General features: G+C 39.7%; 1 protein-coding gene across 1 annotated transcript in view; it reads right to left on the bottom strand.

Annotated features, from left to right (window-relative positions):
• The window catches only part of FAT3 (FAT atypical cadherin 3), a 714,507-nt gene that overhangs the window by 94,061 nt on the left and 593,750 nt on the right, over positions 1-26,696 (bottom strand). The window contains exons 9-12 of the mRNA XM_060103563.1: positions 16,147-16,422; positions 13,474-13,684; positions 4,367-8,440; positions 2-198 (exon numbers count right to left, since the gene is read on the bottom strand). Coding sequence (XP_059959546.1) covers positions 2-198; positions 4,367-8,440; positions 13,474-13,684; positions 16,147-16,422 — 4,758 coding nt within the window. The remainder of the gene's footprint in view (position 1; positions 199-4,366; positions 8,441-13,473; positions 13,685-16,146; positions 16,423-26,696) is intronic.

The raw sequence follows: 26,696 nt of genomic DNA on the forward strand, positions 1-26,696 counted from the left end.
CCTGATCACACACTGGGCTGTTGTCATTCACATCACTGACAGTCACTTCCACCATGGCCTGAGTGACAAAGAGCCCATCAGTGGCGGTGATATTGAGGAAGTAAATGTCTTGTTCTTCTCTATCTAGAGGTCTCTTCACGTAGACCTTCCATTCGCTCTGCACGAGGCCCAGGGCAAACCTTCCTTGGGGGTTCCCTCCTGTGGTGAAAAAAGAGTTTTTGAAGATGTGAAATGAAAAGCCTTGATCTCCACCTACAGCAAGAGGCCTGTGCAGGGTCATCCAGGTGCCTCTCAAACTGCATCCTTTACGATGCTGAAAAAGAATTGACACTCACTTCCTTTTGACTCTCCTGCAACAAAGCATGATATTTATATGCTTGGCTTGTGTGGAAAGTAAAACAGTAACTTTCCAAGAGAAGAAAATGCACTTAGAGAAGCTAGAGATGATCTCTTGTTTAGTTCCCCTTAAGGACAATCAAATTCAAACTGTGAACAATCAATCTTCTTATCTGGCTGATACAACTGTCTTTCCACTTTGTCTCAAGAGAGGATGTAATACACTATAGCTCTTGTTACCAAGACAATTTCATTAGCCATTGATTATGCAATCAAGGAAAGGCAGTCAGTTCTATTAAGGAATCTTAATGAAGCCTTTATCATACAGCAGCTCTTCTTATAAGGACTGAAGTTTGGGGAAGAAAAGTTTGTGTGACAGAGGAAGACCCATTAGGATTAAATAGCCCCAATGCAGGGTTACTGAAGGAGCCGTTCAAAGATAAGCACTGCAATTAGATCAAATTTAACACAGTGAAGCTGGTGAAAATGGAAGAAATGTAGAAAAGCTGGAGTGGAACCGCTCTTGATGAGGCTGAAACAATGAATGTAGTCCCAGCAATATTACTTTCCCATATCACTGAATTACAGGGAGACAAAAGCAGCTTGGAGGAAGGAAGAAGAAAACCACCTTGACCTTCCAAACCTGAAGGGGGAAATAATGTCACTTCAAACACGGAGGAAGACTGGACGAGACAACTGGCAAGAAGTCTGGAATCCAGTTAGGTCATCGCTGTCTCGTTTGTTTGGGCATTCACACGTATTTGTCACCTGCTCTGGGCCAGGCACTGTGCCAGGCAGTGGGGCTACAGCAGTGGACAAAAGTGACAAAAATCCCTGCTCTCTTGGTGGAGCTCACTTTCTGATGGGAAAGACTGACAATAAACAAATAAATAAGGAAAGCCTACTGCCTGCTGGCTGCTGCTTCACTGAAAAAGTGGAGCCATCTCATCTTCTTACAATGAATCTTTAAAAGAACAGGGGGCAAACCCACAGTCCTGCTGGAGGGACTGAGTGAGAAGTAGTGGGACTTTGAGCGTCAGACTGCACTCTGGATATAAGGCATGGGGGGCAGGGGCAACGGGCATCCAGGGGCTCAGCAGTGTGGAACAACTGTAACCAAGCAGGACACTATGAGGCCTTCCCACAATAGACCTCCACCTGCCTTTTGTCTGTAGGAAAACTTTAATCAAAGAATAAATTCAATCAAAGAAGTGAGAAAATGCAGAAAGAAAGGAAAACAGTCAAGCAAGACAAAATAATAATACTTTAGCCATTAAACAAAGTCAAGGCCTTTATTCTTCCTCAAGGGCTATAGGTAATATTCTGAGCCATGTCCTTTGAGCTGTTTTGCAGATACTGAATCCTCCACCAGGTAGAAGAATTTAACTGTGTGCTGCCCACAAGCACGTAGACGCCAGACCGGTTGGAACCAGGAGGTTGATGAAGCTGACTCTCCATTACCTCACCACCAGCCAATCAGAATGTCCACGAGCTGATCACGCCCTGCTCCTTGAACACTAGACAACTCTTCAGTACCCTCTCCAGGGTGGGACACACAGTCTTGAGGGTAATAGCCCACTGTGGCCCCCTTTGCCTGGCAAAGCAATAAAGCAAATTCTTTCTACTGTACCCAAAACTGTCTCCAAGATTTAATCTGGCACCAGTGCACAGAGGCCACACTTTGGTAACACAACAACAGGATAAATGGATCGTACTGGGCAGACAGTGCAGAGAAGGTGAGGGCTGCACATTCCTCTAGGGCAGTGGTTCTCAACTCAACTGACAGTGGCTGTGTGCAAACCCCCGGGACATTTGTCAGCATCTAGAGACATTTCTGAATGTCACATCAGGGGTGATGCTGGTGGTGGTGCTACTGGAATCTAGTGGATAGAAACCAGAGGTGCTGGTAATCATCCTACAATGCCACAAGAGAGACTTATCCAGCCCTCAATGCCAATAATGTTGAGGCTGAGAAACATGCTCTGGTAAGGCATGGGGTCCTCCCTGGAAAATCACTTTCCTCTACCACTGGCTAGGATGCAATTTTACTTTAGTTGAATATGATTTCAGCATGCACAAATGTAACCTCTCTATTAAATGCTTCTGGTGCTGGCCCACACTGCTCTTTTGCGAAATAAAATGATTAATCGTCCTTTGTTCATCAGTGGCAGCACAGCCAAGTTGTGTGACATCAAGAGCAAAAGTTAAATCTAATAAAAATCAGTTGGTGGTTGGCACGGCTAATAGTAACAGTAGCTTGAAGCTACTCTGTTCTCATTACTTTGGTAAAGTCAGTGGGATGGTCCCTTAAACCATCCACTGAGAATTCAGAGACGATGTGTAAATAATTAAAGCTGAGTATTTAACCATTCTTCCAAATAGAAAAGTATCCTCAGAATGCCTAAGAAGGGCATCCCTGGTGGCACAATGGTTAAGAATTTGCCTGCCAATGCAGGGGACACGGGTTCGAGCCCTGGTCCGGGAAGATCCCACATGCTGCGGAAACTAAACCCGCATGCCACAACTACTGAGCCTGTGCTCTAGAGCCCACGAGCCACAACTACTGGAGCCCGCATGCCTAGAGCCCGTGCTCCACAACAAGAAAAGCCACTGCAATGAGAAGCGCACAGTCTGCAATGAAGAGTAGCCCCCGCTCGCCACAACTAGAGAAAGCCCGTGTGCAGCCAAAAATAAATAAATAAAAATTTAAAAAAAACTTAAAAAAAAAGAATGCCTAAGAAGGTTTTTGTCTGAAACCGAATGCAAATAAATCAAAGTTTTTGCTTTACTCACCTTTCTTTCCTTACCACTATCACGCATGTCTTTACTGCAGAAATAATACATTTCAATGAAAAAAAAAACCCCACAATGAACGGTATCAGACAAAGCACAAATGCATTAAGACCTTTAAACAGAAAACAGCACCAAGAAAACAGTTCCATAAAGAAAAAGAGTAGTGCTGTGGAGGGGAGGTGTGGTGGTCCCGAGCAATGACACATATGCTCTTCAGTGGGTCTTATTCTGCAGTGATTAATTAACTTTCCCATTAACATACTTAAGCAGATTCTGTGCCCTGAGGGCACTCTAATTAATTCATTTTTCACTTTGAATAATGTAGTTTTTCTAAAGGGAGGCCACCTGACTACAAGTATGGATGGATTCTTTAAAATCTTTTGGCACTTTGCTTATGTTCTGCCTTTGAATGTCATGACATCAAAATGTTAGCTTTAAAACCCCCAAATAGTTTTTAGGAAGACTACTCCCACACCACCAACACTCTCCTCTTCGCAGTTTAAGGCCAGTCACCCCCAGAAAGCTATTCCTGATCAGTGACACCCCTTCTTCACTCTGACATGAGATCCTCTGCCGCTTAGAGTAATGGTGACATTTTTTTGTGTACTCTGGGTGACCTTATTTGTCTATCTTGGCTTTCCTATTGAACTGCTATTTACTATCTGGAAAGACAGAAAAGGGATCCAAGAAAATTGTGATGTTAGAAGACATACCCTTTGACTTGGAGTTATAATTTAACATTTTTCAGCAAAAGGTCAAACCATGCCCTTTGATTTGTATATGTGTGTGTTGTGCACGCATCTGAGCTTTTACTACCTGGAAAGACTTGTAAGTAAAGCTATTTATTTTTCTTACTGCTACAAAAAGTAGGAGAAAGGAATATACTTAAAAAAACATACATTCCCCTGCCCCCAATCAAAAAGAGCTGTTATTTGCATTTCTTCCACTGAGATATTTGGCTGGATTCTTTTTTAGATGATAAAAATTGACTCAAGGACTGGTTAGCAATCTGGGTAATCTGTCATAGGCAAAACAATGAACTCCAAACTAAGGCTGAGTTAGTAACAACTAAAAAACTGACGCTACTCAGATATTTTCCTCAGCCCCAGAGAGGTAAGATAACTTCTCAAACCCTCATCTCATCTTCCTTATTCTCTCCTACTCTTACCCCTCTGCCACCTTCCATCTTTCTTTAGAAAGCAGAGCACATAGTGAAAACCAAGGGTGACAGCCTTACCTGTAATATGATAGCTCACTTGTCGATTGATGTCAGAAGAGTCTCTGTCCCATGTGCTGAGGACAGCTACCACCTCGCCTGGAGGGTCGCTCTCCTTCACGTTCCCTCGGTACACCTCATGGGCAAAGACCGGAGCGTTGTCATTTATATCCGTCACCCTGACAGAGACCAATGCTGTGGAAGAAAGAGAGAAGGCCTCCCCGAGGTCGGAGGCCACCACGGAGAAGGTGAACGTGGGGTCTGTCTCGTGATCCAGGTCTCTCAAGGTACTGATCCAGCCTGTGTTGCTGTCAATGTTGAACGCTTCCATCACCTTTTCAGGTTGGGAATCTGAGTGGAGGGAGTAGGTGACCTGCCCATTGGCTCCCCAGTCCATATCGATGGCCCTCACCTGCGTGAGTTTGGTGCCCACAGGCATCCCTTCCATGATGATCGTCTCATAGCTTGAAGTTTCAAAGACTGGCTTGTTGTCATTCAGATCCAGTACCTTGATGTCTACATCCACCGTGAACACAAGGTCTACCTTGTCCAAGGGTATAGTGGCTGCTACTTTGAAGTGGAAAGCTGGGCTGATCTCATGGTCAAGACGTTTGTCCAGCTTGATCGTGCCTGTTTCCTGTTCTATGATGAAGACATCTCCTTTGTTATTTTCCAGCCGCTCCCCATTAACTGTGCTGAACTTGACTTTCTGAGTGGGCAAAATCCTCAGGGTGTCCACTGTGCTCCCAATGGCTGTATCTTCTGAAATGGTGAAGGAATACTGAGACTGGGTGAAGGATGGCAAGAATGTTTCAGGGGGTAAGACATGGATGTAGACGGGGATGAGGGAGTGCTTCACTGGAATGCCCCCATCCACTGCTTTGACAAAGAAGGACAGCACTGTGTTTTTCAGCTGGTTAAAATGGCCCTTTGTGACCATCCAGCCATTGTCAGGATCGATTTCCAGGAGGTCAGCCACCGAGACCGAGGCCTCGCTATAGAGGGAGTAAGTAATCCTTGCATTTGCTCCATCGTCTGGATCCATGGCTTGAACCTGAGTGACCAGGTGACCACGTCCGACATCTGCCCTGACGCTGGCTCTGTATTCCACTGTCGTGAACTGGGGGGCATTGTCATTTTCATCCACCACAATCACCCTCACGGTGCAGAAAGTTGTTCTCCCTCCGCCATCAAGGGCCCTCAAAAAAATACTGATGTCTCCTTCCAGAGGGTTTTCCCGGTCGAGCCTTTCTGTTGTGATGACCTGTCCATTGCCATCTATGAGGAATCGATCCTTAGCAAAGTCATTGATGATGGCGTAGCTGACCTGCCCATATGTCCCTGGATCCCCATCCGTGGCTCGAACGTGAATTACCTTTGTCCCAGCGGCTGTGTTCTCTCTCACCTCAGCTACATAGGTGCTTTGAGAAAAGGCAGGGCTGTACAAGTTGGCCCCGAGGACCCTGATATGCACCTGGGCAGTGCTAGTGAACAGTCCATCAGAGACGGACACATTGAGACTGTACAGAGGCTCCATCCGCTGCTTCCGGTGGTTGGAGAGTGTGATGACGCCACTCTTGCTGTCCATCAGAAAGCTCGTCCGGTCATTCCCAGATAAAATGCTGTATTCCAACCTGTCAAAATCAGAGCTGTCTGCATCGGAGGCTTGCACACAAGTTACAAAATGGCCCCGGGGGGCTAATTCACTCACATATGACTCATAAATGAGCTGATTAAAGACTGGAGGGTTGTCATTTACGTCCGAGATGTAGATATGAACCAGGACCTCGCTGCTCAGTGATGGGAAGCCATTATCTGTGGCTCTGACTTTCAAAGTGCAGTGTTGCACTAACTCATGGTCCAGCATCCGCGCTGTCAGGATTAAGCCACTTGCGCTGTCTATGTGAAAATAATCCGTGCTGTTGTAAGTATCCTGGACAATCTGATAATGGACCATTTTATTGTTTTCTGAGTCTGCATCTGTAGAGACAACTTGTAAAACAGGTGTCCCAATGAGAGAAGCTTCTGATAATGTTGTATTGTACGTGGGTTGATCAAAAATAGGGGGGTTGTCATTTATATCATTAAGTAGCAAGTCAACGGTGACTTCAGCCCTGGCCCCGGTAAGGGCATCACTGGCTCTTACTGTCAACTTGTAAACAGATGTAATTTCATAATCCAAAGGGCTAACGACTTTCAGGACCCCAGTGTCAAAGTCAATGTTAAATTGTTTATAAAGATCCCCATCAATAATGATGTATATGATGCCTTGGCCTTCTGGGCTGGTGGCGTTGATGCTTAGAATGGGGGTGTTGACGCTGATGTCTTCGTTGATGGATGCTGTATAGAAAGGCTTATCAAACACAGGCATTGCTTTGTTGACAATAGTGATGGGAAGTTCCACGGATGTGGACAAAGAGGGTTTTCCACCATCTTTGGCTAGGATGGTGACTCCATACTCAATGTTGGACAAGTCAGAGTTGAAAGCTTCTTTTAAAATAACTTTCCCTGAATTAGGGTTAATTTCAAAGTGGCCATAGTCATCCTGTAAGAGGTAGGTCACTTCTCCATTTGCACCTTTGTCTTTGTCAATGGCTGTCACTCGGTAAATCAGGGTGCCAGGCTCAGCATCAACTTGCACAGCAGCGTAGTAGGGGAGGCCCACAAAGACTGGAGAATTGTCATTTATGTCTTCGATGTTAACCCTGACCACCACCCTTGCCACCCGCAGATGGTCTAGCTCTCGGCTGGCTTCCACAACCAGCTCATATAACTCTTGTTCTTCACGGTCAAAGGGGACTCCGGTGGTCTGAATGACACCTGAGGTAGATTTTATCTTGAACTTATTTCCTGGGTTTAAGATGCTGTATTTTAAGGGCTCATTAAGGCGATTTCCCACTGCATTGACAATAGCAACTTTGGTTATGTTCGTGTTGTTCTCTGAGATGGAGGTGGAGTAAAAGCTTTGTGTAAAGTGGAGGCCGCTGTCCATGGCTTCTTTAACCAAGATGGTGACCATGGAAGTACTATAGAACTTTCCATCAGACACCTTAACTATCAGCATGTAGTGATCTTTGGAGAGGTTGTTGTTTTTAATGGTGAGCACTCCACTATTTGAGTCAATTAAAAAATGATCCAAGCTACCTTCCATTAGGCTGTACATCAGTTCTGGGGGCACCTCGGAGTCAGGATCTGTGGCACTAACTTTCAGAACCTCCACTCCGACATAGGTAGGTAGAAGTAAGACAGTCTCAAACACAGCCTGAGTGAACACAGGTGGGTTGTCATTCACATCTGTCACTTCTATGTTGACTTCAACTGGACTCTCTGCTGTCAGCTGGGGGCTACCACTGTCTCTCACATGCACATGAAAATGGAAATGGGCGATGGTTTCATGGTCCAGGTTCGCGATTGTTCTGATTGCACCTGTGCTGGAGTCCACTGTGAAGAACTTCTTGGCCATGGACTCAACAATCTGATACACAAGCAGAGCATTCCGATTGCTGTCGGCATCGGTGGCTCGAATCACCAGCGGGCTGTTGTGCAAGCTCCTGACGATGCTATTGATGGGGGCTGCCTCGCTTAGGCTACCCGAATATTGAGAAAAGAGAAAAACTGGTGCATTATCATTTTCGTCAACAACCTGAATATTGACTGTGATGTTGGAAGCCATTCCTGCCATGTTCGTGGCCTGGACAATGAGCTGATAAGAGGAGGTATGCTCGTAATCCAGTGCCTTGCGTGTGGTGATGACTCCAGAATAGGGATTTATGGTGAAAATCCCATCAACGTTTCCATCTTTGACTTCATAAATGAGGGTGGATTGACTGATGGCAGAGATCAGAATGACTGATGTTCCAATATCAACATTTTCATTTACTTCTGCTTGGTAGTCTTTGTGAGTGAACTTGGGGTGAGAATTATCAGACATGGTGACAGAAATTCGCACAATCGCAGTGGCAGACATCGGCGGGGAACCCTGATCCGTGACTTTTACTGACAGGACAAACTGACCCATTGTTGTCATGTCTGGCTCTTTGGAAACAGTGATGATGCCCAGGACTGGTTCTATCTTAAACGTGTTCCCAGTGTTCCCTACAATAGAAAAATCAACAGGGAGATGAGTTCAAGTGGGTCATTTTTTTTTTTTTTTTTTTTTTGCGGTATACGGGCCTCTCACTGTTGTGGTCTCTCCCATTGCGGAGCACAGGCTCCGGACACGCAGGCTCAGCGGCCATGGCTCACGGGCCCAGCCGCTCCGCGGCATGTAGGATCTTCCCAAACCGGGGCACAAACCCGTATCCCCTGCATTGGCAGGCGGACTCTCAACCACTGTGCCACCAGGGAAACCCCTAACTCTTCATCTTAAGGCTACTTTACACAACATGGCAAACAGCAATTATTCATTTTCACTTCACCTCATTCTGAAATAAAATGAGAGACTTCCCTTTTAGGGGTATTCAAAAAAGCAACTGAAATGGGTTTTCCAGTAAATTGTGAATTTCAGATCAGTATCTTCTTAATCCAGGTTAACAAGAACAACAACACAGCTCTGTGTACATTCAAACTGGGAAACAGGAGAGTTTGTAGGAAAGACTTTTCTGCTTAGGGTTTTCTTATTCCCAGACTGGGCTAGCACATGCCAATGACACTGATAAAAAGGCATTTATCCTGAAACCAGTGCCATAATTCTGTGTTCTACATTATAAGAAAGAGGGTTGTAGGGATTTCCCTGGTGGTTCAATGGTTAAGAATCCGTCTGCCAATGCAGGGGACACAGGTTCAATCCCTGGTCCGGGAAGATCCCACATGCTGCAGAGCAACTAAGTCCATGTGCCACAACTACTGAGCCTGTGCTCTAGAGCCCATGAGCCACAACTACTGAGCCCACGTGCCACAACTACTGAAGCCTATGCACCTAGAGCCCATGCTCTGAAACAAGAGAAGCCACTGCAATGAGAAGCCCACACACCACAGCAAAGAGTAGCCCCCGCTCGCCACAACTAGACAAAGCCCACATGCAGCAACGAAGAAGCAACGCAGCCAAAAATAAATAAATAATTTTAAAAAATAAAAAAGGAAGAGGGCTGTAGGAATCACTTCAGAACATTATCATATAGTCATTTGGTTTAAGACTCTCCCAAAGTTAAGCTTTGCTATGTGGAATTGGTATAGTTTCATACATATCATCAAAACCAACTTCATCCCAAACACTGCTTGGTGACGGGGGTTTGTTCAGGTATGGAGGATTCTTCTCAAGTCACCATTTGCTTTGTAAGCTGTGAGAATTTCTTCTCACTCTCCTTCTATTCTTCACTCCCCTACACCCCAACACACACAGACATAAAAGTAGACACAAAATGTATAAGGCAGTTGTTCCATCTGTAACCATTCTATTTGCTCAATTTTTGAGACATTTCTGATGAAATAAGAAAGTGTTAAAAATCTCAAGCAGCACAGAAACCAAGAACTTGAGCATAATCCTTATGAAACTAAGAAACTGGCACCCCACTTTGACAAACCTGAAATGGGAAGAGCTGTGAACCATGACACTGTGGAAAAGAGGAGAGAATGGGGAACACAAAACTTGAAAAATGTAAAGAATGTGTCTCACAGGTAGTGAACACTGGGAAGCAGTATCCTTCACCATGTTACTTTTTGCTTCTCTCATGAGGCTTTCCCATGCTTCTCAAAGAACACATGCTTGTGTGTCTAGATTTTTTTACATCACAAGTTAAAAGTTTGGTAATTCAATTGTATCTGAATTTTTCTTTCTTTTTGAAGTGCTATAGTATGGCAACATACAGAGAGTTTAAATGTCTTATCATTAAGATAGGCTCCAGGATTGAGATTGCAGTTAGATAATGTGTTTATTGAAATATACAACACATACAGCTATTTGCACACTTCTTACTACATACTTATTAACTAAACTTTTCCATGTCTGAAAACAAAAATGTGATGTTCATATAAAATCTATTTCTATAAGATGCTTGCTTATTTCTCAAGAGGGAGCAAGTCCAACAAAGAAATAACGAATTTGATTCTAGACCCCAAATATGAATATTAAACAAAATTATCTTTGACATCAGCATGATTTTTTACTTTGTCACCTGAACATGACCATTTTGTGGTGACAACAAGAAGGTCAATGAACTCATGAACAAACTTGCAAATTTTCTATAAATAGTACCATGGAATTACGTGTGATTCCAATATTTGATTCATAGACCCTCACAAGGAGGCAGGAATCATTTCACTTTAGCATCTCAGGGGAGGAAAATATAGAGATACCTGAGTAATGGTCACCTTCTAGCAGTGGCAACAACATGCAACCCTGAATGATGAATGCCACATCCTTATTATGGTGTCCCATGTGGAGTATCGAGGTGAGTCCTTTCTTACTCCAGGCTCGTACATACACAGCAAGATATATATGGCAGGGATGAAGGAAGGTCACCTTCTGACCTTGAGTAGAGCTTCCCCACCCTGCTGTTCCATGGCTGCTGACCTGCTTGTTACCCCCTTCCTGGATGCTGTGCTCATACGTCAGGTCCAAATGGGCTCTTTGCCTCTTTTCCTCTTCAATGCACTGTCCCATTTTCTTAGAATCCACTTCCTGCTTATTCTCTTCTTCTGTACTTAAATCTTTGAAGTTAATCTCTGCTTGCTTTCTTGGAATCTATGACTTCTTATAGACTTTTGGCAACTGGGCAAAAGCTGTGCTGACCTTACTTATCATTATTAATCTGGTATACAGCACAGTGCCTGGCACAAGTAAAAGGTGATCAATAAATCTTTGTTGAATGATTGAGAGAGCTAGATCAAAAAAGATGTTTTTAAGTCTCTATCTGTATATATCTTGGGGTCCAATATGCCCCCATCCTAACTCAACACTTTCTTAGTCCTGGTCTCTCCTGTACTGCCCTGTCTCTGAGCCACTCATGAGCCACTGTTGGCACCAAACATCAAACCTGAACTAAATATAAGACTCGAAGTTCTGCACTTGAATTCCACCTCAGTCTTTCGGGTCAAAATGAAAAGGTTCAGTAGTTACTTTAGGCCAGACAGGGGATAGGAAATGTATGGCCCACCGGTAAACAGAGTAAAATCTTGCTTCTCTGAGGTTTTTGAGAGCACTTAAATAAAACATATACTTTACACCAACCTCTTGTTATTTGACTCAAAGTCCTGAACTATCTGGGATCTGCTTCTATCCTACCATGATCCGTGAAGAAACTTGACTTAACTAAAACCAGTCCAGGTCAAGTGTAGGTCTGTCTGTCCTGTAATTCTCATTAGCTTTTTACACATCCAATCAAAGGTTATTTTTTGAGATACCAAGCATTCCTGTGGGTTTTCTGGAAACTCGAGTTTTCTATATAAAAGATGTTTTAAGGAAATAACTTTTCCCTCTAGTTTTAGCCAACTGTTGAAGAAATGATTGAGTTCTTTCTCTATGTTCAGCACCCGGCTATAGTCTGTGGAAGCTGAAAGATAAGCAAGGCAGAATTTTCAGCTGGATGGTAAATTACTCTTAAATTACTCTGAGAACCTCCAAACTGGTTTCAAAATGTCTGGCTATCTGAGAGGAGTATATGTAGTAGCCTTCATGACAAATATAAAAAGCAAGTACACATGCAGACAAATGCTTAGAAGATGTTAAGAAAAGTAGAAATAAAACCCTATATCAAAATGATTACAATGTCATGAAACAATGTATATGCGTGAATGAATTACGAGAAAAGAAAAAATACATAAGATTAGGGGAAAACTATAGAACGGACATAAAGAGTTCTTGGGTTAGGTGACATTTCCTGTGGCATTATTTAAATATATGTATTTTAAAGTTTCCCTATATTATTTGTGAAACTAAAAGAACAAGGACTGTGTAATGAAATAATTAAAATATCCTCTGATAAACAAGAGATGAAAAATAGCATTTAAAAAAAGAGTACTGTCAGGCTTTAGGCTAAAAGGAAATTCCATGGAAATCTGGAAAAGAAAGGGGTGAACTCTCTTGGGGTATCTGGCTGTTCTGAACCAACATCTTTTTTTCTTTCTTGGTATAGAGTTTAGCACAGACTCATGTAAAATGTAGGTGCCTAATAAAGGAAATAGATTTAGATTGTCAGTAAATACAGGGGCTATTTTTTAAAGAAAGTCATTGTCTTTTTTTTCTAATATTTTTTAGTCCAGAACTGTCATTCTAGCATTCATATTTTAATTCAACCACTCACAAAAATGCTCCATATTTACATCAAGGGAAAGAAGCCTTTCCAGTGCTGGCATGAAAGGAAACAGCATTTGGCATTATGCACGACAGACATAATGTTGCAGAATGTTTTGGGAATATGAGGCTTGAATATTCAAAAATGACAGAACAGGGGAAGGGAAAACAGAGCAGATAAAGGATATTTGTAATTTTTAGGCACACAGTCCTGCCTTTGCTTGGACATTCATCTCTTTTGTCATAAATGTTTTCTGACTGTCCAACTGCAAACCATCAGGAAACTACGGTCTTGCTTTCTAGATACTAAAATTGATTTTTTAAAAAAATCTCAAATTTAACAACACGAGAATCTGCAGTTATTTATCTGTCAGGTTAAGCAAGCAGTTCAGTACCTACCAACTACTCTGCTACTCAGATCACTTCCAATGAAGTGAGTTTGTACTAAACCTAACCCTAACCCTAGGAATTTCTGAAGCCCACAGCCCACAGCTCACCTACTGACAAGTAAGCATTAACCTTTAAGATTCAATTCACCAAACTCTCTGGCAGCCCTCAAATGATGGGAGGCTTTGGTTATTTTAGTCTGAGGCCAAGGCTTGTTGACCCATCAGTAAAAGCCACCGACTTTATTACACATTCCTCTCTCTTCTCCATTCCAGAAAAATCTGAGATTGAACACAGTAAAAGGAAACTCCTTCTTCACTGTCAATGATGGAAAACATATTACTGAAATGCCAAGAACTTGATACACCATCGTTGTGCAAATAGGGCAGTTGCTTGGCCAAAAAATTCATCTGGAGACATTCCAGTGGTAACTATGTGAATTTTACATGGTGATAAATACTACTGAGGGTCCAATGCCATGCATGACACTGCAATCTGCACCAGCTCTCACCTGCTTCTATTGTATATATGAGTTCTGCATTTTCCCCTTTGTCTTTGTCCAGAGCCGTCACTTGCAGTACAGCTGATCCCAGAGCAGCCGATTCGAACACAGATGCTTCATACAGCGGGTTGGTAAAATAAGGGCTGTGATCATTAGCATCTTCCACGTTCACAATGACTCGGGCCAAGTTTCTTCGATAAGGAAACTCCTGATCTCTGACCTTTAGGCAAAATACAAGAAGCAGTAGGACTAAAATCTTTAAGTTGCAAATAATTCACCTGGCTGTGCCTAAAGTGAAGTCAAAATGAAATAATGCACAAAAACTGCTTGACCCTGTCCCAGGCCCAGAGTAGGTATTCAATAAGCAGTGCTATTATAAAGTGAGGACACTGATTGTGAACACAGTGAGAGCTGGGGCCACGCTGTCTTTATTGCTCAGCATTACGCCTGGCCTCTGGTCTGTGTTCAGTCTGCGCTTGTAGAACTGATGTCAGGATATCACAAACACAGCACTTTCCTCTGCCCCCCCTCACCCTCCATGCCCCGGAATTTGTGTATACAGTTGCTAATGGAATGGTGGATGGAGGCCCTTGTAAAGGGGAAACTAAAATGTGGAATTAATGAATGCAATGTAGCCATTGTCATTCATTCATTCATTCATTCATTCATTCATTCAACAAACATTTATTATCATCTATTATCTACCAAGTCCTGGGATTGATTCTTGTGGTTCAACGGTGGATTAGATACAGTTTCTGACCTTAAGAACCTGATAGTTGAGTGGGGAATCCAAACAAGTAAGAGAAAGGTACAAGGCCCAGAGGTAAGTGCCAGAATATGAGTAATTAGTAAGGATGTTAGCCTGGCTTGGAAGAGGTAACAAAACCAAGTAGAAGTAGTAAAGTGCTGGGCGGGGGGGAGTGCGTGGCATATATTTCAGGCAAGAAGAACCAACATAAATAAAGTCCCAGAACTAAGAGAGAACACTGACCACTGGGGAGATGAACCAAATCTTAATTTTTGAAATGTGAGACCCCAGCACTGTGAAATCACCAAAGAACCTTGCCTGACTGCTTTAAAGTTTTCCCTGGTTTGCATGTGGCAGAAACTTGTAACTAATCAATTCTTTAACTCTAACACATGATTTTGCTATAATTGTATGTAGCATTAATCCAATGTGTGCTTTTTGCTTGTTCAATTTTAGATCCCCTAACTTCAGAGAGATTTGAAGAAATTAGAATATATACCAAGAAAAGCTATCAAAGGGAAAGGGGTTTTCAGAAATATTACCTAAAAGGAATTGAGCAAAATGACTAAAAGGGCTTAGCTTGGAGAAAGGCAGCATAAAGGAGTTGTTTGCTCTAAATATTCAATTACATAAATGATAAATGATACAGGGTAAGTGCACTGAATTCTAAGTTTATTAAGGAAAGAATGAACAGAAATGGCTTGAAGAAATCATGAGAATAGAGTTAGTCACTGGCAGTAGATTTCTGCTCCTGAAGAGATATATGCAAAAGCTAGCCGGTGAGCGTGATGAGTTTCCCTGTCTGTAGACTGGCCTGCCCCACCCAAGGACCAAACTTGACTCTGTACTTTGGGATTATTGAAATCTAGTTCTGCTCCAATCGAATGTCCAAAGGTGCAGGGACTTTGTCTCTTTTATATCCTCGGTGCCTAGAACAGAATTTAGTATACAGTAGGTGCTTGAGAAATATCAGTTGAACGAATGAATGAATGGCCAGAGGGATGGATCTGATGAACCCTGTGTCCCTCTTCCATTCCCTGGAGTCTCATCTGGAAACCATAGCCAAAGGCATGGAACTCTAGTTTCTTCTTGCCCAAAGACTTGGAAAGGAAGAGTAGTACTTAGTGGAACAGTACTTCAGCTGCTTGGGAATTGGTAGCATCTTAGTGTATTTTAAAGCCAATCAGTACAAAGATTACATCTCTGCCATCCTACGTGGTCTTAAGGAACTCAGGGGGGCCCTGTTAGGCAGTGGCTGTACAATTGCCCATAGGGTTCTTGGATAGTTAAAGGGACAGGTTTTAGGTCTTAAACAAGGGTGTTTATTACTAATCTTTACTTCCCAATTATGTAAACTAGCCAAACTTTGTTTTAAAATGAAAGCATCTTCTACATAATTTGGAGACCCCATGAACCCAAATTCAACATTCTCTGTAGGCTTTGGTGAGTTTTGAGATCTCTTTTGTGGGCTATTTACCACTAGGTCCAATGCCAGTGCAATAAGTAATCAATCAGTTCTCTAAATGCTTCCAAGGACTGAGCATTGTATAGGTTGAATAAATGATTACCCTTGTAATTAACTTCTCAAGGAACTTCTTTTAAACGTTTGCACAAAATCTTCTGTATGCGAACCAGTACAGAAACACGGCCTGTTCCTTCTCTCTCAAATCAGGCTGTCAGCAGCCTTTACTGAGTGGCCACTGTCTGTAGAGCTCATCTAATATTTCAGTTTGGCAAACATATGGAGTCACTATCTAACAATAGTAATTCCTCACTGAACTAAAAATGCAAGAATGAATGCAACCCTGCAGTTGAAAAGACCAAATTTACTACTACTTACAAAATTCAAGGGCCTGTACATCTGAAGGCTAAGGCATGTACCTTGGATGGTCAGTGATTCTGCTAGGAGAGCATATTAAGCAGTTTGGTCCTACCATTATGTTGAGTATGTGCTTGTCCTGGGCTTCGTGGTCCAGCCTCTCGGCTGTGTAGAGCACGCCAGTGCTTGGGTCAATCCGGAACTTCCTCATGCTGACAGAATCTATGCTGCTGTGGACAGTATAGCTTAGCTTGTGCTTCTCATCTCTGTCTGTGGCTTCAATCTGCAATATCTCGGTATCTGGAAGCACATCCTCGGAAATTGTCACATCGTAATTTGGCTGAGAGAATTCTGGGCCATTATCATTATTATCCAGCACTTTGATAAATACCTATAGTTAAAAGGAGACAAGAGTGATGACTAATGCCAATTTACTAATTTCTAGTAAAAGAAGCTCCCTCCTTCTCTCCTCCCTCTGTGATCCCAGCTTCTAGCAACTACTTTAATATGTAGGAAGATTCTTATGAAAGCACTCTGTAATTAGAGGTTGACGATAAACCTGTAGTTCACATTAGCAGGAACATAAACTATGAGGATCAATATTCTCACGATTAAGTGAACAGATGAGACAGCCCCTGGGGTGGGGGGTGATAATTCTAGGAGATTATTTTAGGCACAATGTAAGAGATCACAAGGTGACCTTAGTTTGTTAAGTTCCTATTATCTTACATTCTTGTTATGTGCTTCTTATAGTAGACCTAATGTGGAGGCAGTGACAAGATAAGTAACAAAGAGGCAGAGGAAAGGGAGGCGTGAATACAGAGGTGGCTCTCCTTCAGATGGGAGGTGTCTAGCAAAGAACATGGTACTAATGATAGTTAAAATATGAAGTTCCCAAGTTGTTTCAAAAAATTTCAGGCAGATTTTATAAAAGTAATAGCTTAATGAACCCTGAATATTCATCACTCAGCTTTGACAATGATCAATTCATGGCTAACCTTGTTTCATCTTTATGCCCATTCATCTCCACCTGCTCCCTCATATTATTTTGAAGCAAGTCCCAGCCATCATATAATTTCAGTGTACATCTCTAAAAGATAGGGACTCAAAATAAACACACACATACACACAACACCACTACTGCATCTAAACAGAGAAAACAGGAATTCCTTAATGTCTTTAAATATTCAGTTGGTGTTCATACTTCTGTAATTGTTTTGTAATGAGTTATATATATTCTTGTGTACATGTGCATATATATTTTCAGTTTCTTTTAACCAGGATATGCAAATAAGGCACAGACATTGCATTTGATTGACATTTCTTTTAATTATCTTTTAATTTGTAGGTTCTCTCTCTATCTTCATTGATTTCCTTGCAACTTTTATGTTGTTTTTGTTGGCAATCAAAAAATTGAGCCATTTCCTCTTTAGTTCCCACAGTCTGAATTTTGCTTATTGTATCCCCATGGTTTTGTTCTACATGTTCCTCTGTCCCATGTATTTCTTATAACTTGGTAGTTTTATGTAGGAGACAATAAAATTCACATTCAATTTCCTTCTTTTTTTTTGACAAGAATCTTTCATGGGTGATATAGTATATTTCCATCTGGAGAAACATAATATCTAGTTCTCTATCTTGTTCCATGATATTAGCAGCCATTGATGATCATGATATAGATAACATTCAAAACAGTAGTGTTTTAACTCTATGATTTCTTCCTCACTTATTAGCTAGAATAGTTCTAAAAAGAAAATTTTCTTCAATTATTTGGTTACTCTGAAGTACACTTCATGTTGAAAAGAAAGGAGAATTCTTTTCCTTGATCATTTCAAAATAATGAGTTGGTTCTTCAGCTCCTCCCAAAGTGATCAATAAGGTATTTTTTTTCAAGCATCACTATGAGCTCATGAATTTAATCACATCTGATGTGTTTCTGTCCACTGCAGTTACTATATTTATTGATGAACAAATGGTCCTTCCTTGGCCATGGGGAGCCTCTTCAAGTTGGTTTTTGCAATGTTCTGACATAACCCAAGTAGTCTTTGATAGCTTCCTTGCTTTCCAATAATTGCTGCTGGTAATTTTTTCAGGGTCATCTTGTACATTTTTTCTGCCCCAGTCTTGAATTACCCATTTCTCCAAGAAGTGTTGGTTTCTTTTTAGTTAGAAGTGGCATTTAGAGACCACAGTCTGGTGCTAGGAATGCTTATTCCTGCTAGCTTTGCTATTTTTTCAGTGGACAGAGTCAGGAAAATGTTTTGTTTTAAACAATTATTTCATGAGTTCATATTGATACTACTAATTCAAAATTAAGTCATCAACAACCCTGTCTATCAGTGGCCTGGCACCAGCCCTGGGACCCCCCGAATCATGTGGCCAGCTGCACTGGGATCCAACCCCATCCACTGTGGGACAGCAGCCACTGCATGTGGCAGGGCCTGGCAGCCAAGTGAGCTGAGAGCCTACCAGCACATCAACAGTAGTTGACCTTGACACAACAAAAGACCCCATGCAGCCCACATAGGATGCACCACTAGAACATATAGCCCTGGTGACATGAGGGTAGTGTGCAGCTGGGCTGTACGGGATGTCTCCTACACAAGGCTATTTCTCCAAGACCAGGAAACATAACTGAACTACCTAATACATAAAACAAACACAGAAAATAAGGTAAAATGAGGAGACAGAGTAATATGTCCTAAATGAAAGAACAAGACCAAACCCCAGAAGAAGAACTAAGCATAGGGCAGATGTGCAATCTACCCCCATAGAATTTAAGAGGATGATCATAAAGATGCTTAACGAGCTTGGGGAAAGAATGGATGAGCAGAGTCATAAGTTTTAACAAAGAGTTAGAAAATATAAAGAAAAACCAAACAGAGCTGAGGAACATGATAACTGAAGTAAAAAAATACTCTAGAAGAAGTCAATGGTAGATTAGATGATACAGAGTAAAGGATCAGTGAACTAGAAGACAGAGTAGTGGAAATCCCAAGCTAAACAGAAAAAAAAAAAAAGAATTAAAAAAAATGAGAATAATTTAAGAGACCTCTAGGCCAACATCAAGCACACTAACAAGCACACTAAAGGTCCCAGAAGGAGAATAGAGAGAGAAAGGGGCAGAGAGCATACTTGAAGATATACTAGCTGAAAATTTTCCTAACCTGGGAAAGGAAATAGACATCCAGGCCTAGGAAGTAAAGAGAGTCCACACCAAGACAAATAATAATAAAAATGTCAAAAATTAAAGATACTGATCCTTTTTTTATAATTTTTATTTTTTAAAATTTATTTTGTAAATATTTATTTATTTGGCTGCACGAGTCTTAGTTGCAGCATGCAGCATCTTTCATTGTGGTGTATGGGCTCCAGAGCACTCAGGCTTAGTTGCCCTGTGGCATGTGGGATGTTAGATCCCTGACCAGGGATTGAACTCACATCTCCTGCATTGGAAGGCAGATTCTTAACCACTGGACCACCAGGGAAGTCCCAAGAGAGATCCTTAGAAGCAGTGAGAGAAAAGCAACTAGTTATAAACAAGGAAACTCCCATAAGACTATCAGCTGACTTTTCAGCAGAATATTTGCAGGCCAGAAGGAAATGGAATAATATATCCAAGTGCTGAAAGGGAAAAAAGCCTACATCCAAAAATAATCTATCTGGTAAGGATATCATTCAGAACTGAAGGAGAGATAAGGAGTTTTAAAGACAAGCAAAAGCTAAAGGAGTTCATCACCACTAAAACAACCTTACAGGAAATATTAAAGGGATTCCTCTAAGTGGAAAAGAAAAGCCCACAAATAGAAATTTAAAAAGTTATGATGGGAAAAATCTCACTGGTAAAGGTAAAATATAGTAAAGGTAGTGGACCAAGCATTTATAAAGCTAGTAGGAAGGTGAAAAGACAAAAAGTAAAATCATCTTTATCTACAATAAGTAGATAAGGAACACACAGAATAAAAAGATGTAAAATATGTTGTCAGAAACATAAAATGTGGGGGGAAAGGAGTAAAAATGTGGGCCTGTTAGAATGCATTTAAACTTAAGAAATCATCAACTTAAAATACATACCCATACATATTAGATGTTATATATGAATCTCATGGTAACCACAAATCAAAAACCTTTAATAGACACAAAAAAATATACAGAAAATAATCCAAACAAACACTAAAGATAGTCATCAAATCACAAGGGAAGATTGCAAGAGAATAAAAGGAACAAAGGAGAACTACAAAAACAATCAGAAAACAATTAACAAAATGACAATAAGTACATATCCATCAATAATTACTTTAAATGGAAATGGACTAAATGTTCCAACAAAAGACATAGAGTGACTGAATAGATAAAAAAGAAAACAAGACCTATATACATGCTGCCTACAAGAGATTCATTTCAGATCTAGAGACACATACAGACTGAAAGTGAGAGAATGGGAAAAGGTACTCCATGCAAATGGAAATCAAAAGAAAGCTGGAGTAGCAATACTTAGACAAAATAGACTTTAAAACAAAGACTGTAACAAGGGACAAAGAAGGGTATTACATAATGTTAAAGGGATCAATCCAACAAGAAGATATAACAATTGTAAATATGTATTTACTCAACATAGGTGCACATAAATACATATAGCAAATATTAACAACATAAAGGGAGAAAATAACAGTAATACAATAATTGTAGGGAACTTTAACACTCCACTTATGCCAATGGACAGATCATCTAGACAGAAAATCAATAAGGAAACTTTGGCCATAAATGACACATTAACCACATGGACTTAATTTATATATATATATATATATATATAGAACATTACATTCAAAAACAGCAGAATACACATTCTTTTCAGACACACATGGAACATTCTCCAGGAGAGATCACGTGCTAGGCCACAAAACAAACCTCAGTAACTTTAAGAATATTGAAATCATATCAAGCATCTTTTCCAACTACCACATTATGAGACTAGAAATCAACCACAAGAAAAAAACTGCAAAAATCACAGATGTAGAAGCTAAACAATAGGCTACTAAACAACCAATGGGTCACTGAGGAAATTAAAGAAGAAATAAAAAAAATACCTGGAGACAAATGAAAATGGAAACACAATGACCCAAAATTTATGGGACGCAGCCAAAGCAATTCTAAGAGGGAAATATAATGATGTAAGCCTACCTCAGGAAACAAGAAAAACCTTTAGCCAGACTCATCAGGAAGAAAAGGGAGAGGGCCCAAATAAATAAAATTAAAAATGAAATAGATGTTACAACCGATACCACAGAAATACAAAGGATCATAAGATATTACTATGACAAATTTTATGTCAATAAAATGGAAAACCTAGAGGAAATGGGTAAATTCCTAGAAACTTATAATCTCCCAAGACTGTATCAGGAAGGTAGAAAATATGAACAGATCAATTACCAGTACTGAAACTGAATCAGTAATCAAAAAATTCCCAACAAACAAAAGTCCAGGACCAGATGGCATCACAGGTGAATTCTACAAAACATTTCAAGAGTCAGTATCTATTCTTCTCAAAATATTCCAGAAAACTGAAGAGGAAGGAATGCTACTGAACTCATTCTACGAGGTCAGTAGAACCCTGATACCAAAACCAGACAAAGATACCTGCCAAAAAGAAAATTAGAGGCCAATATCACTGATGAACATAGATGCAAAAATCCTCAACAAAATATTAACAAACTGAATTCAACAATACATTAAAAGGATCATACACCATAATCAAGTGGGATTTATCCCAGGGATGGAAGGATGGATGGTTCAATATCCACAAATCAGTCAGTGTGATACACCATATTAACAAATTGAAGAATAAAAATCATATGATAATCTCAGTAGATGCAGAAAAGGCTTCTGACAAAATTCAACATCGATTTATGATAAAAACTCTCAACATAGTGGGTATAGAAGGAACACACCTCAACATAATAAAGCCCATATAAGACAAACCCACAGCCAACATCATACTTAATGGTGAAAAACTGAAAGCATTTCCTCTAAGAAAGGAACAAGACAAGGATGTCCACTCTCACCATTTTCATGCAATTGGAAATCCTTTTACGTATTGGAAATCCTAGTCACAGAAATCAGACAAATTTAAAAATTCAAATTGGAAAAGAAGAAGTACAACTGTCACTGTTTGCAGATGACATGATACTATATATAGAAAATGCTAACACCACCACCAAAAAACTATTGGAACTGATAAATAAATTCAGTAAAGTTGCAAGATACAAAATTAATATACAGAAATCTGCTGCATTTTATACATTAATGATGAACTATCAGAAAGAGAAATTAAGAAAACAATCCAACTTACAATTGTATCAAAAAGAATAAAATACCTAGGAATAAATCTAACGAAGGAGGTAAAAGACCTGTACTCAAAACTATAAGACAATGGTGAAAGAAACTGACAATGACACAAACAGATGGAAAGATATACCATCTTCTTAGATTGAAAGAATTAATATTGTTAAAATGACCATACTACCTAAGGCAATCTACAAATTCAATGCAATCCCTATCAAAAAAATTGGCATTTTTCACAGAACTAGAACAAATAATTCTAAAATTTGTATGGAAACACAAAAGACCCCAATCTTGAGAAAGAAGAAAAAAGCTGGAGGTATCATGCTACCTGAACTATCCTACCAGCCTACATTAATCAATGAAATATGGTACTGGCACCAAAACAGAGACAAAGATCAATGGAACAGAACACATAGCCCAGAAATAAACCTATGCTTATATGGTCCATTAATCTATGACAAAGGAGGCAAGAATATACAATGGTGAAAAGCCAGCCTCTTCAGTAAATTGTGTTGGAAAACCTGGACAGTTATATGCAAAAGATCAAACTGAACTACTTTCTTACACCATATGCAAAAATAACCCAAAATGGATTAAAGACTTAAATGTAAGAGCTGAAATCATAAAACTCTTAGAAGAAAACATAGGCTTAACACTCTTTGATGTTGTGTTAGCAATATATTTTTTGAATATGTCTCTCCAGGCTATGGAAATAAAAGCCAACAAAGCCAAAAACAAAACCAAATGAAAAACTGAAAAACATTTGCATAGTGAAGGAAACTATCAATAAAACAAAAAGGCAACCTGCTGAATGGGAGAAGATATTTGTAAATGATATATCTGAAAAGGGGTTAATATGCAAAATATACGAAGAACTCATACAACTCAACATCAAAACCCCAACCTGAATAAAAAATGGGCAGAGGACCTGAATGGACATTTATCCAGAGAAGAAATACAGATGGCCAAGAGACACATGAAAAGATGCTCAACATCACTAATCATCAGGGAAATGCAAATAAAAACCACAATGAGATATTACTTCACACCTGTCAGAATGGTCAAAAAGACCACAAATAACCAACGTTGATGAAGAGGCTGAGAAAAGGAAACACTCATGCACTGTTAGTAGGAATGTAAATTGATACTGCTGCTATGGAAAACAGTATGGAGGTTCCTAAAAAATTTAAAATTGAACTATCACATGATCCAGAAATCTCACTTCTGGGTATTTTTCTGAAGAAAAAAAAGCACTAATTTGAAAAGACATATGTACCCTTATGTTCATGGCAGCATTATTTACTATAGCCAACATATGGAAGCAACCTAAGTGTCCATCAATAGATGAATGGATAAAGAAGGTAGTGTGTGTGTGTGTATACATACACACAGAAACACACACACAAACAATGGAATATTACTCAGCTATAAAAAAGAATGAAACCTTGCCATTTGCAGCAATATGGATGGACATAGAGAGTATTATGCTAAGTGAAATAACTCAGAAAAGGACAAATACTCTATGATTTCATTTATATGTGGAATCTAAAAAACAAAGCAAATGTAACAAAACAGAAACAGACTCATAGATACAGAGAACAAATTGGTGGTTTCCAGAAGGGAGAGAAGTGGGGAAATAAGTGAAATAAGTTAAGGGGATTAAGAGGTACAACTGCCAGTTACAAAGTAAATAAGTCACAGGGATGTAATGTACAGCAAAGGGAATACAGTATAATTGATAATATTATAGTAACTTTTTATGGTGACAAATAGTAAGTAGACTTATCATGGTGATCATTTTGTAATGTATAAAAATATCGAGGCATTATGTTGCACACCTGAAACTAATATGATATTGTAAGTCAATTACACTTCAATAAAAAACAAAACAAAAGACAATATTAAGGTACCCATCAAGGTTTTTACTTAATCTCATTCTTTTTACCTGTCTACTTTCTCCCATGATGACATTTCTCATGCTCAAGGACATCACCATAATTATTCACCTATCTGAATGTTCACATATCTGAAATACATGCCCAAGTCTCCGAATAACACCAACATTGTTATTATAATCACTTACAATTATGGTCATTCAAACTAATTTGATATTATTTTGTCTTTTTGTCCTTTGGATTTATCCCACTAGGCATATACAGTCAAATTAGTATATGTAGAGTCACTTAGAATAGTTCTTCCCTATGCATACATGCTCCCAACTGGATACACATATATGTTCATCTGCTACCATTTACTTTCAAATTTTAGACTTGCTTTTTTAACATTTAATTTTGTTTTATATTATATGTAAAATTACCAATGTTAAATTTACAAAAAGTTATAGTCAAGCTTAGCTTCTGTATCTTTCTCTTTCATGTATTCCCTTCTTCTTCAGGTAACCTTTTTTTTTTTTTTTTTTTAGTAATGTTACATTTTATCCATCTATTTTATTAATATTAACATACTGTATACACTCCCCTCAACAGGCTATTTCACTTAACATTATATCCGGGGTCCCCAACCCCTGGGCGGTGGACCGGTAGCAGTCCGTGGCCTGTTAGGAACCAGGGCTGCACAGTGGGAGGTGAGCGGCAGGCAAGCAAGTGAAGCTTCATCTGTTGCTCCCCATTGCTTCCCATCACTCACATTTCCACCTGAACCATTCCCCCTCCTCTCCTCGTGGAAAAAGTGTTTTCCATGAAACCGCTCCCTGGTGCCAAAAAGTTTGGGGACTGCTGCATTATATCAATAGTTCTCAACTGAGGATGACTTTGTCTCCTGGGGTCATTTCACAATGTCGGTAGACATTTTTGGTTGTCACAGCTCGGGGGAGGGATTTTCCTAGAACCTAGTGGATAGAAGGCAGGGGAGTTGCTAAACATCCTAAAATGCACAGGATAACCCCCTGCAACAAAGAGCTATCTGACTCAAAAGGTCAATAATGTTGCTGCTTTATATCATGAAGACCATGCTACAGCAGTACAGAAATACTTTTCCATGGATAAATGTATCATAGTTAATTCAATCAGTCCTCTATTGACGTGCATTCCTATTTTTGCTCTTCGAATGACCATGCAATGAAGAGCCTTGTGCTTGTGTCTTTTCACATTTTTGCTAACATATATTTCTGTCCCTAGAATTGGGATCGCTGAATCAAAGGAGAAGTGCTTATATGGTTTTGTGAGATACTTTCCATATTCCCCTACCTATAAGTTTGATCACTTTGCCTTTCTATAGCAGTATTTAAGAATGACTGTCTTCCCACAGCCTTGCCAACAGAGCATGCTGTAAAACTTTTGGGGTTTTGGCCAAGCTGAGGGATGAGAAATGTCATCTCAATGTATTTTAAATTTTCCTTTCTCTTGTTATAAGTGAGGTTGAGCATCTTTTCATATGTTTAAGAACCATCTGCATTTCTTTTTCTGTTAAAACTATATCAGTTCATTCTTCTATGGGTTAGATGGTACTTTTTCCCTTTATTTTGGGAGCATGATGATACACATTGCAAATGTTTTCAGTTTTGTCATTTATCTTTATTTTGTTTATGGTAATTTTTTTTTTTTTGCCATGCAAAAGATTTTATTTTTATTTTCATGTAGTTGAATGCATTAGTCTTTTCCCTTATTGTTTCTGGATGTTAAGTCATAGTGTAGAATATTTTCTACATTTCCAGATTTTGGTGATCACATTTATTTTATCAAAATTGAATTTAAATGCTTCTTTTCCTTACATTTACTTCTCTAATCCATTTGGAATTTTTCCTAGTATATTATGTGAAGAATGGGTCCTATTTTATTTTATTCCACATGGCTCTCTATTTATTTCAATGCTACTTTTTAGCAGACCATCACTTCCTTACTGATTTGAGAAGTCACTTTTACTGTATACTAACTCTACCAATGCAGATAGTATATTTCTGGCTTTTCTATTTTGTTCCATTGGTTTATCTGTCTTTTCATGCAACAACATCAAAATGTATTAATTACAGAGGCTTTATAGTATTTTTTTCCTTCCAGTTTTCTTGAGACATAATTGACATAAAGCACTGTGTAAGTTTAAGTTGTACGGCATAATGATTTGACTTACATACATCATGAAGTGATTATCATAATGAGTTTAGTCAATATCTATCATCTCATATAGATACAAAATTAAAGAAATGAAAAAACATTTTTCTTTGTGATGAGAACTCTTAGGATTTACTCTCTTAACAAATTTCACATATAACATACAGCAGTGTTGTCATGTACATTACATCCCTAGTACTTATTTATCTTATAACTGGAAGTTTGTACCTTTTTACTGCCCTTCATCAAGTTC

The sequence above is a fragment of the Mesoplodon densirostris genome, chromosome 7 (genome assembly GCF_025265405.1).
Source record: "Mesoplodon densirostris isolate mMesDen1 chromosome 7, mMesDen1 primary haplotype, whole genome shotgun sequence".
Taxonomy (NCBI): domain Eukaryota; kingdom Metazoa; phylum Chordata; class Mammalia; order Artiodactyla; family Ziphiidae; genus Mesoplodon; species Mesoplodon densirostris.